This window comes from Cicer arietinum, chromosome 2 (assembly GCF_000331145.2).
Source record: "Cicer arietinum cultivar CDC Frontier isolate Library 1 chromosome 2, Cicar.CDCFrontier_v2.0, whole genome shotgun sequence".
Taxonomy (NCBI): domain Eukaryota; kingdom Viridiplantae; phylum Streptophyta; class Magnoliopsida; order Fabales; family Fabaceae; genus Cicer; species Cicer arietinum.
Genome location: NC_021161.2, coordinates 3,294,685 through 3,306,695, shown reverse-complemented (window position 1 = coordinate 3,306,695; position 12,011 = coordinate 3,294,685). Strand labels below are relative to the sequence as shown.

At 31.8% G+C, this 12,011-nt stretch overlaps 2 protein-coding genes across 2 annotated transcripts; one reads left to right on the top strand and one right to left on the bottom strand.

The window, feature by feature from the left end:
* Positions 1-204: 204 nt before the first annotated feature.
* LOC101497224 (proline dehydrogenase 2, mitochondrial-like) lies at positions 205-4,137 on the top strand. Its single transcript, XM_004507197.4, has 4 exons — positions 205-933; positions 2,466-3,111; positions 3,546-3,786; positions 3,895-4,137. The coding sequence occupies exons 1-4, from the start codon at positions 391-393 to the stop codon at positions 3,932-3,934; spliced, it is 1,470 nt and encodes a 489-aa protein (XP_004507254.1). The 5' UTR covers positions 205-390; the 3' UTR covers positions 3,935-4,137.
* Positions 4,138-8,330: 4,193 nt separating this feature from the next.
* Positions 8,331-12,011, bottom strand: LOC101497553 (DExH-box ATP-dependent RNA helicase DExH18, mitochondrial-like). Its single transcript, XM_012717747.3, is given in 5 exon segments — positions 8,331-8,916; positions 9,243-9,316; positions 9,661-11,194; positions 11,197-11,434; positions 11,436-12,011. Coding segments are annotated over 4 exon segments (2,268 nt in total). The 5' UTR covers positions 11,877-12,011; the 3' UTR covers positions 8,331-8,916; positions 9,243-9,261.

The following is a 12,011-nucleotide window of genomic DNA, read 5'->3' as shown; positions in this document are numbered from 1 at the left end:
TTACAGTGATAGAAATTACAAAAAAAAGATATGCAAAGACTATTATTAGAAAACTATATATTATAAAAATCAAACTATTATAAGAAAAATCAAAAATAAAAAATGTTACTAAAAATAAAAAATTAGGCCACGTTAGAATTTCTAATCTTATCTCACACACCATGCACTTGCCCAACTTAAACATGTAGTGTTGTACTTTTCCTTACTTAACCAAACCTTATTAACTTAGCCACGCCTATAAAAACTACCCACACCCTAACAAACTCATTCCAAACTAGAACAAATCACAAAAGTGTTCTAGTTTCATCACAAGAGAGAAAAACAACAACGTGAATAGCATCGAAAAAGAAACATCTTCATAACAAAAATCAATCTTTCTTTTTTATTTGAATGGCAACTCGCGTGGTCCCACCAAGAATCTTCAAAAATCTCCGTTACAAAACAACAACAACAAAGACACTCAACTCCTCTCATCCTTCGGCCGCGGCGGCCGTCACTTCAACGGTCGACCTGACACCGCCGCCGCCGCCGCCGTCATCACATCCGCTATCATCTCTCGACTTAAACAATGCCGAGAGACTATTCTCGGCAGTACCAACATCAACTCTAGTTCGTTCCACAGCCGTTCTACATGCAACGGCTGTAGGACCTATGGTTGATGTTGGAATATGGGCTATGAAATCGAAACTTTTTCAAATGGGAATTATGAAAGACGCCGTTATGGCCGTTACGAAGAAAACGTTTTATGAACATTTTTGTGCTGGCGAAGACACCGTTGCTGCTGGACGGAGTATAAGGACCGTTAATAATGCTGGCTTACGTGGCATGCTTGTTTATGGTGTCGAAGATGCGCACGATAACGAAAGTTGTGATCGTAATTTTGATGGATTCCTTCATACCGTTGATGTTAGCAGATCACTACCTCCTAATTCCGTAAGTTTTTTTATTTTTTTTATTTCTTTATTTAATTTTTATAATGATCGTATTAATTATAATTTGCGCTTTTTTCAACGTCGTGACCGTTGATATATCGAAATGAAAAGATTGTTCGGAAATGCTATATTTTTTGTCAACAAATACTTATTTTTATTTTTGGTCAACAAATACTTATTTTTATTTTTGGTCAACAAATACTTAGCAATACATTCCTTCTATTTTTTTCAACAAATACTTATTTTTTGTTTGAATTAAACTAAATCTCTCTCTTTTTTTAGTTTATATTTTTAAAATTGGTTATATAATTAAGTAGGCATTAATTATAGACTTAACTCATAATAAGGAGACTTTCCATTTCTTATAATAAAAACCAAGAGGATCTTTTTAAGAATATCCCTTTTTTGATAAAAAAATATTCATTTCTTTTATGAATACCCAAATTTTTTTGGGAATAAGGAAGGAACTCTACGTATACTTTTGATTATTTTATTTCATTATTTGTTTATTTATGTGGCCTCTCCCCCTATATAGGTAATAAATCATGGTGTTTGTGTATGTCTTGAAAAAAATTAAGAGATGTGTGATTTTAAACAAATCACCTCCAATTTAGTGAACTTAATTATTTGAAAATACAAATTCTTTTATGTTGAAAATATAAACAAATTTTTTTTATTATTAAATTGAATATATTATCCATCATGGTTGAGTTATGTGTGGTGGGCCTTGACTTTTAAAAGGGAACGCGTGTGTTGATTTGAACTTTATTGTTTTCTTTGATGAATGAATGTGAATTGAGTTGTAATCTAGTTGGAAGTACGTGTCACATTGCATGCATCATTGTCACCAAATTTCATACAACAATTTGATATGCCAGGTCAAGTCATGCTAGTTATATTTTTGTGATCTTTTGTTGCAAATTGAGTTCATGTAAAATGTGATCTAATGTTGTCTTATGTAATCATATATTTGGTTGTGGTCCCACACTCCTAGTTAAATGACAATGTGGTTGGCATTGTGTCATAAAAATTGGAAACTAGTGTTTATAATTTGATGTTGCTATTTTTAGACAAAAGGGTTGGGTGTAGTATATATATATAGTTTGGATTTTTTTACCATTTTTTTACTAGAGTATTAATTGTTTTGTATTATATTGGTACATAACACCATGTGATTCCTCTGTTCTTCTATTCGCTTTTACTTTTAATATAAAAATATTTTACATTCTCAATAATCACAATAATCAAATCATCTAAACACATGATTTTAATCGTAATAGTTTCTAAAATAGTTCTTTTGATTGATTATGATTTGTTGAAACTGTAATTTTTTTGACATTAATAGTATGTAGAATTTAACACATATACCGACTAAACATTGATATGTCGATATCGGTAATCAATATGTCATATAAGTGTCTGATACGTGTCAAAAGCACCTTCTATCAGAAATGTTCAGTGTTACATAGAAATTAATTTTTATTTATTTGTTTTATTTTTGTTCTAATTTTAATTTATTTTTTGATGTGATAGGTGAGTTTTGTAATAGTGAAAATAACAGCAATATGTCCAATGGCATTACTAGAGAGAATAAGTGATCTTCTAAGATGGCAAGAAAAAGAGCCTTCATTGAAATTAGCATGGAAACAAGATTGTCTTCCAATATTCTCAGAATCAAGTCCATTGTATCACACTCAGAAAAGACCTGAACCATTAACATCAGAAGAAGAGAATGATCTTGAACTAGCAAATGAAAGATTACAAAAACTTTGTGAAAAATGTGTTGAAAGTAATATGCCTTTGTTGGTTGATGCAGAACACACAAGTGTTCAACCAGCTATTGATTACTTCACATATTCTTCAGCTATTATTCATAACAAAGATGATAATCCAATTGTGTTTGGAACAATTCAAACTTACTTGAAAGATGCTAAGGAGAGATTGCTTCTTGCAACTAAAGCTGCTGACAATATTGGAATTCCAATGGGATTTAAATTGGTTAGAGGTGCTTATATGTCCACTGAAAATACTTTGGCTCACTCTTTTGGATATCCTTCCCCAATTCATGCTACCATTCAAGACACACACAATTGCTTCAATGATTGTTCTTCTTTTTTGCTTCAAAAGATTGCCAATGGACCTGGTTCTCTTGTTCTTGCTACTCATAATATTCAATCAGGTACTAATTATATATACATACAATATTTCAACATGTTATGTTCACTTTCATCTATTTTATACATTCATCTTAAAGAATATTGATCATGACACGTAGATGCTGATAATAAGAAAATAAAGTGATGGAATGTAATCTCACATAGAATTGTCAAATGGACTGATCCAGTTTATTGAGACATAACTCATTTCGTTCAATTTTTTCTACTAAAAAATAGTCTAACTCGAATCTAATTTTTTTATAGTCCAGTCCAATAAAAAAAGTGGACTAATGGACTGACCCACGGGCCAGACTCATTTGGACAACTCTAATCACCCGTATCATATTTAGAAATATACTTCTATTTGGCCCGACTTTTTTGTTGGCGCTGCATAGAAATAGCAACATTTTAAATGAATGTGTCTAATGTGAAGTGAAAAATGAAATGCTGTGTGTAGGAAAATTGGCTGCTGCAAAAGCATATGAAATAGGGATTGGAAAAGTGAATCACAAGCTTGAATTTGCACAACTATGTGGAATGGCAGATGCACTTTCATTTGGTTTAAGCAATGCTGGATTTAGAGTAAGCAAATATATGCCATTTGGACCAGTTGAGATGGTTATGCCTTACTTGTTAAGAAGAGCTGAAGAGAACAGAGGACTTTTGTCTGCTTCTGGATTTGATAGGCAACTCATAAGGTAATAATAAAAAACAATCGTTTTTCACTTACCATTTAATTATATTGATGCATATGAATTATTTATATGATGTTATGCTGACAATTATTATTATTTTTTTCTTTTCAGAAAGGAGCTTGGAAGGAGACTAAAAGCTGCAATATTTTAAGATCTATATAATATTTTTCATAATACTAATAATAATAATCATGTCTTGTTTGTATAGGCAAGGCAACATGATTTTTTAATTTTTGTATAAAATAGAGAATTCTGTAATAGGGTGGAATTTGAATTTCAGTGAATGAATTTTGCATCATTATAATTATTATTATTATTATATTTGTTGGAAATGCAATTTAGATTTTGGGTTGAGTGTTTGTATATATATATTGCCATATTATTATGATTTGGAAAATCTGCCACCCCACATTATAAAAATAGATGACACAAAGAATGCTAAATTATTAAATCTTATATTGACCAAGCAATCCCAAACTTATTTTTTAAATCATGTCGGTTCATTTAAATTAATTTTGAAGGAACAACGTGCATCTTGTGCTATGATAGGATGCAAGTGGAACTTTTTTTAATTATTCCTAAAGTTCTAATTTTTCTTTTAGGAATAGAAAGATCTGCAAATATGAATCATAATTTATTGCTTATCAATTTTTTACTTACTTTCCTAGAAATAGTTGTATGCCATAGTACATGGCATCTCAATAGTAGTTTTTCTTTTTACAAAAATCTCAATAATAGTCTATATATTCATCAACAAAGTAATTCATATATAACTTTCAAATTTTCACACTTTTTAGCAAAAATTTAAATCCAACTTTTCACTCTAAATAAACAATTCATATAATCAAAATCATATTTAGCTTGACAGACCATAGAGTTTTGTAAGGGTAAAAATATGATGGGTATTCAATTTTTTCACCACATAGATATCTGTATTTTATGAAGTAGCATTATGACGCAATGTGTAAAATATATAAAATGTGTGATTTGATTTTTTGATATGATTATTCAGAGTTTAGTTAGAAAGTGCTAATGTTTGATCAATAGTTAATCAAGTCAAAGTTTGAATTCGATCTTTATTAAAATTCATTATTAACTATTTGAACTTAATTATTTAATTATTGTTAATGAATAATTGGATAATATATTTTGAGATGTCTTCTATTGTGGCATATAATTATTTGTATGAATGGATTGTTACATCTTTTTATAAACATCTTTTGTCATTTTCACATTCATATATATATTAAGAAAGTAAATAATCTATTTGCGAAGTTTGTGGGAAAAATGTGATATGGATACTATAGTTCTCAATGTGGATGGTAGTGTATTAATTAATCCAAGGAGAGTGAGTTTTAGAGGTTTGTTCTAGAATCATGATGGAGATTTTCAATTTGGTTTATTTGGTAGTGTGGGTTGGTTGAATGTGTTGCATGCAGAGATTCAAACTTTTTGTTTAGAGTCAAGTTGTGTTGGCAAACAGAGTTTAAGAGGATTGTTTGCTTTTCATATTCCTTACCATCATTATGCTAATATGTTGGACATCATCTTAGAATATATGAAGAAAGATTCAATTTTTTCTTCCGTTGTACTTTTTGTGAAGTAAATGCTTGTGCATATATATATTTGCAAAAATAAAAACTAATAGCATAGAGTATGTGATTGTGGTTCATGAGCCGTCTCTTAGTTTAACTTCTAACACTTTTAGATGATGTCATAGGTGTGTCTTTTTTAAAAAAACTTAGTAGTATTATTTATTATTATTTTTTTCTTTATTCCTTTCCTCATGTAACCAAAAAAATATATATTTGAATTTGAAAGTTCAAACCCTAACTTAAAACACATTCGAAATTAATAATTAACATCTATTTGTATTAAATAAAATAGATATGAATTTAGCACATTATCTAATTTTATAATATAATGTGGCCATAAAATTTATTTTCTTTATAAAATTTCATCAGGAATACTTGCAGAATTTCCTATGAATCTAATAAACACAAACTTTGCTGCCGAGTTTATCTTCGGAAAATTTCCGCATATAGTTCTTGGAAAAAGCTAGTGTTTGCTGCGGATATACTGTCGTATGTGAATCCAAAGAAAACAAAAAAAATTCCTACCTTGCGAAATCTGTAATCGCAAGAAATATCTTTATATAAACGGTAGGCAAAACGCTGATTTTCTGTGTGAGTCGGAGACCTTTCTATTAATTAATATTATCTCCGTCCCTAAATGTAAGACACTTTTGAAATTTTGTCTTTTTTACACGATTATCAGTTTTTTTAATTTAAGTGATTTTATTAATGATATCTTATATTAAAGGACGAAGATAGTATAATGTAGGGATGGACAACGGGCGGGTACGGGTCCAAAACTTACATCCGGACAAAACCGCGGGTGAAGCACAAAGGTCCATTTCCGACCATTTAAAGTTCGGATTGTGTGGGTTTCGGGTTATGCGGATTTTCGGGTGGGTAAATTCGGGTTGGACTATTGGGCCATTTTAAATTTCTAAAACTTTTTTTTTTTTTTTTTGTAAAATTAAGTGCAGGATTTTTGAGTCCAACACTATATGGTCTGTATATAATTAATAAACAGATCGCTAACCCCCGTCGTGAGCATCGCCGACGTGAACCTCCCCACCCACTTCCGATCATAACGGGTGAAGAGCAGGGAGGAGCTGTCGGATGCCATTTTAAGAAATGGGGCTTACTTTAAGGCAAAAGTTCCTCGTGGTGTTGCCGGTCGCCGACAACTCATTCTCGCCATCATGAAGCGTTGCATTGCGCTTGTCCCGATTCGTTGAAGCATAGTGAAAATGATGAAGTATCTGTTTCTTTTTTATTGTTTGAGTTTTATGAGTTAATGTAGCCATGGAGTCTAGTGTGGAAAAATTACGTGTCTCTCTGTTTCTTTTTTATTGTTTGAGTCATGTGTTGTTGAGTCATGTTTATGAGTTATTATGTATGGGTGTCATGTAAGCATCTGTTATTAGTTATTAATATAATGTTTAAATATTGTATTTAAACTTGTTTGGTAAGCCTAAGAGTTCAGCTTCTCTGTGTTGTGTTTTTCTGGAAATGCATATTCACTCACTCACTGACTCTGCTTTGATTTCTCATAGAAAATTTGGTTTGTTCCTCGTATTAAAATTGGCGTAATCTTCTTAATAGCATATATTTTCATGAGAATCAAGTCACTGATCTCTCTACCTTCCTTCCTTCACGCGGAAATATAGCATATATTTAATCATTACCAGTATCATCATTTTTATTTTTATCATCTAGAAATGACCTAATAGCCCCCATATATACTTTTGAGATTTTTAGTGTTGAGATTTTTAGATTTTTAGGTTGGTGTTGAGATTTTTAGTTTCATAATTTAGGGGATTTGTCTCCTTTATAATTTACTAATTTCAATTTTTAATGGAAAAATCAATTATTTTAAAAATTGGATTGATTTGGTTAAAATTTTAACGAAATAAATTTATTTTTTAATATTATTTTTACTTATATTTATATTTTATTTTAAAGATAATAATTTTTACAACTTCGTTAAAGTGTGGTATCATCGTATATTCTTTATGATTATGTGACATTGTCATATTTATATTTTCAAAACTATATTAGTTATAAAGAAAAAAAAATAGAGAATTCATTCCATTGACAATCAACCATAGTTAAGTTCTCTAGTATGATTTTTATTTTGTAATTAAATTCTCATCTAGTTTTTATTGAGATTAAAGATAATATATATTATCGGTGTAAAGTAATTTTACATTAACAATCAATTATAATGAATCAATTTATAAAATATATGTTTAACTTTTCTTTTGAGTGTTTTTGTTGATTGTGTTATCAATGTGATTGGTTGTCAATGTAAAATAAATTTACACTCGGTACATTATCTTTAATCTCTTTTATTTTTTAAAAAATTATATAAAAGAACTTCATTTCATTTTAATTGTTTGGTTTGACAGTACACATACAAACATACTATTAGATACTATTAGGGTTTAGTCACTTATAAATGATATGAAACTACTTGATGTAAGAGTGAATGAAGATATTGAAAGTTTCTTTTATCATTTAATGTTTCATAAAAACAGAAATTATGTCTAAAGGTATACATTAGACAAAAAAATATTGTACTTTTGTCCGAAAATATATATTTAGAGGACAATCAATATGATTTCTTCTAAATATGTACTTCCGAAGTATGTTAAGGGTGGGAAAATAAACTTTAAAAGATGATTCACCATTGACCACACAATACTTCACCTTAGTAGCAGCCTTGCTATGTGTTTCATATACAAATCTTTAAAACCATAAAACTAATAAAAACTAGGATACAATGTTGTTACTAAAACTTGAAAACAAAAATACTAGATCTATAGACCATTTTTTATATATTAGATCTATAGAGACCTTAATGTAAAAGAGATCTGTAAAGAGAATATTTAGAACATATTTTCATCTTAAGGAAATACATAATTTAAACCCTAAACAAAAATACATTTAAAATCTTTATAAAAAAACCCACAAAAATAAATGAATTTGGTGCATTTATTTAGATAGTTGACTATTGACTATCCTTAACAAAAGATTGATCAAATCAATGTTACATTTGCATTCTCAAGGCAACAAGCCTTCCTATCTACTAAAGCATAATATATAAAATAATAACAATTTTAATGAAACCTACAACATTCAACTCTACATAAAAGGGGCAAGCATAGAAGGATTAAATGGGATTTTCCTTGACCAGCAAAATAAAACAAAATTTATAGTCTATATTTGAGCACAAATCACTTTTGGCACCATAACAATGCCCCAATTTTGACTATCTAAGAAATTCAGAAGTTACTCTAGCGATAACACGCCGATCTTCGCCAAGAGCTCACATCGATGAGAAAGTTTGACAACTCAATGTCGGCTTTTTACCACCTGGGGCTGTAGTATGTTTCTTCTCCCCACTATGAATGTCAATATCCTTCATTCCTTTCTAAAGTGCTATTTTTTTCTCCTTTTTTCGAACTTGGTCTCTAATCCACAATTTTGGCTACAAAAGTACAATGAGTTTGTGAGAATAGCTGGTATATAGTGTTATATTGCAGTGGCAGTTGATTATGACCTGCAAACCAAAGACAAAACTCATGACATGACTAGGTAGAGAGAGAGAGAGAATAACATATTACTCCAATCGTCACATTATAAGTGTCATTTTAGTTCATGCACACTTCGTAAGAAAATAATTAGTTTTGTTGATTTTTAGATTAAAATAATGGTGAAGACTAAAATACACATTAATTAGAGTGGTTGAAAGTAGTAGTAATAGTAGAATAATTAGGTGAACTATTTAATTAAAGAGGGTATTATTTCCTAAAGTGACATAATTTGAGACGGAGAAATATTCCAAACTTGACATTTAGAATCACACGGAGGGAATAGCAGAATTACCTCCAAAGTCATTAACATATTATGCAATTATTTTCTTCAAACGATCAGAGTGTAACGAATTTTCATGCCGTTTCCTGAATAACAAAAAAATTCAAATAGTCAGAAATTAAAGAAATATGTAGCAGACATTATTTTAACAACTAAGATTAGGAAAAAATAGTATTATTTTAATTCTTTGATGCACGTGGAAAAAATAGCTGCTATTTGACAGCACTTTATTCATAAAAAAAATAGCATATCCTAAAACAATAGCAATTTGTTTGAATTCCACTACGATATAGAGTCGCTGTATCCGCTATTTGACAAAACGAGTAAAACCTGCAGAAGTTTATTTGAAATGAAGGAGATGTTCTTGTTCGACATAGTGAAATTAGATAAATACCATAAAATAGAGAAGCTGTCCATAAAAGGTACTTACTGGTCATATAATTTAACAAGAGACTGTGGCCTTGAATAACCGTCATCCTTTTTTTCAGTTTTTAATATGAATTCACTTCTTGGTTCTGTTTGCTCTTCTTCACTATTTACTGCTTTCGGTTTCCCTGTATTCCTTGATTCAGGTTTCCAATTCGCTTTGATAAGAGATTGACTTAGTAAGTGAGCAATGTTTGAAGCCATTGCCTCAGCTTTCTTAACAAATGGAAATTTTTCCTCATCAAAGTGGTTTGATAACCACAAATATGAAGATAAAACTTGATGCCTACTCTCAAGGTCTAGGAGTTCTGAATCGTTCCGCGCCGAACATTTTGGCATCCCCATAGCTATACTTACAGGTACCTTCTGACCAAACGCTGCAGCGAATTTGAGCAAGTGGTACATAGCTTTTGGATCCCTAACATTAACAGGTGCAAAACAGAAGTTAAAACGATCATCTAATGATAATCCTTGGATCCTCTCTAACATATTAGCGATTTTCTTTATGTGATCATGTCGACACAAGAAGTACGACCCGTCCAAACGACAATTTTCGCCAAATTTTTCTAAAAGCTGGCTGAATGTCAAGTTAGAAAACTGTCCGGCAAACAATTCTACCTGCTCATAAAAAGGAAAAAGGCCAGCCCTTGTCACGTGATCAAAGGGTTGTTTCAAACACTCAATCAAGTAATCCAAATCATCTAAATGTAAGGTAGTTGCAAGTCCATCGGGATAAAGGCATCCTCTTCGACCAGCTCTCCCTGCAATCTGCTTAACCTGTGAAGCTGGAACAGGAAGAATTTTGTCACCGTTGTACTTTGAAAGTTTATTAAAAATCACCCTTCGAATGTTAAGGTTCAGGCCCATCCCCACTGCATCACTAGCCACTAGAACGTCGTATTCATTACTCTGATCGTTGAACAAACTAGCTTGCTGTCTACGAGTTTCTGGTGGCAAAGCTCCGTAGATAACACAACATCGGTGATTAGTGTTTTTCTCGATGGCTAATTTAACCTCAAATATCTCTCTCCTTGAGAATGCAACAACACAATCACCAGACCGAATATTTTCAAGATTTCCAAGCAGAGTCTTTGCCTCAACCACCAAAGGTTTGAACCTCTCATAATGGTGCTCACACAACTCATCTCCTGTATCCTCACATATCTTTCGAACAATATCCAGAACACTAGGATCACCGCATAAATGTATCTCGTCAGCCTTCAAACCAAGCAGCGCCCTAGTCCATGCATACCCTCTATAAGGATCCGCCATCATCTGAATCTCATCAACAATAGCAACTTCATACAATTCCTGTGTCGAAGCCATTTCCACAGTACACGCAACATGATTTGCAAATGGTACATGCTTCTTCTCTTGACCAGTTAACAAACTACAATAAACACCCTTCGCATTAACCTTATCGAAAACCTCCATAGCCAACAATCTAAGTGGACTACAATAAATCCCCTTCTTTGCCTCCATAAACCTTTGAAAAGCATTATAAGTTTTACCACTATTAGTAGGACCACAATGATAAATTTCATCGCCCTCGCAAAAGGAAACCAAGTGTGAGGTTTCGTGAGGTCAGCTGACTTAACCATATCCCTAAACCTCTTAATTTCATCAGGAAAATTAACCAAACAAAACTCAACAAATACCGGAAACAAAAACCTCACAGCAACATCACACGGTCCGAGTGAAATCAAGTACTTGGCAACATCAGCAGAACATCTCTTCCTGAAAAAGTTCCGAAACTTGTGCGCGGCCGTCGGAAAAAAACGATAAACCAATGTAAATAGCAAGTGCTTGGTTTGACGCCCAGCCCGATTTCGCAAAATAATCGAACACATCTGTTAAAACATCCACCTCAGCTCTAGCCAACTTAACACCCTTTTCAACACTCTTAAGCTCACCATATAATTCAACAGGATCTTCCGACGCCACATGAGTAAAATCCTCTAATTCATCATCATCCCTATTATCATTACTAGTACAACTAATACTACTATTACTACATTCTACAGAATCAACAATATTTGAATAACATTCATCATTACCATAATCTAAAACAACCCCATTTTCTGATAAATCACAAACATCATCACTAACCTTAGTTCCAACCTCAAAATTACCAATACCCTTTTCGAATTGCGAATCCTCGTCAGTCGCAGCACCACCATCCTCGCCGGCGGTGAAAAAGGGTCCTCGCAGCACCACCATCGTTTCCTAGTTGAACTAGTCGAATCAATCTGCCCAATTCAATTTTTAAAACATTGATTAAGAGGAGATATAAAGCTAATTTTATGGATGAAGTGAGAGAGGTAGGAAGTGAAGTCATAAGAAATAATTAGGATT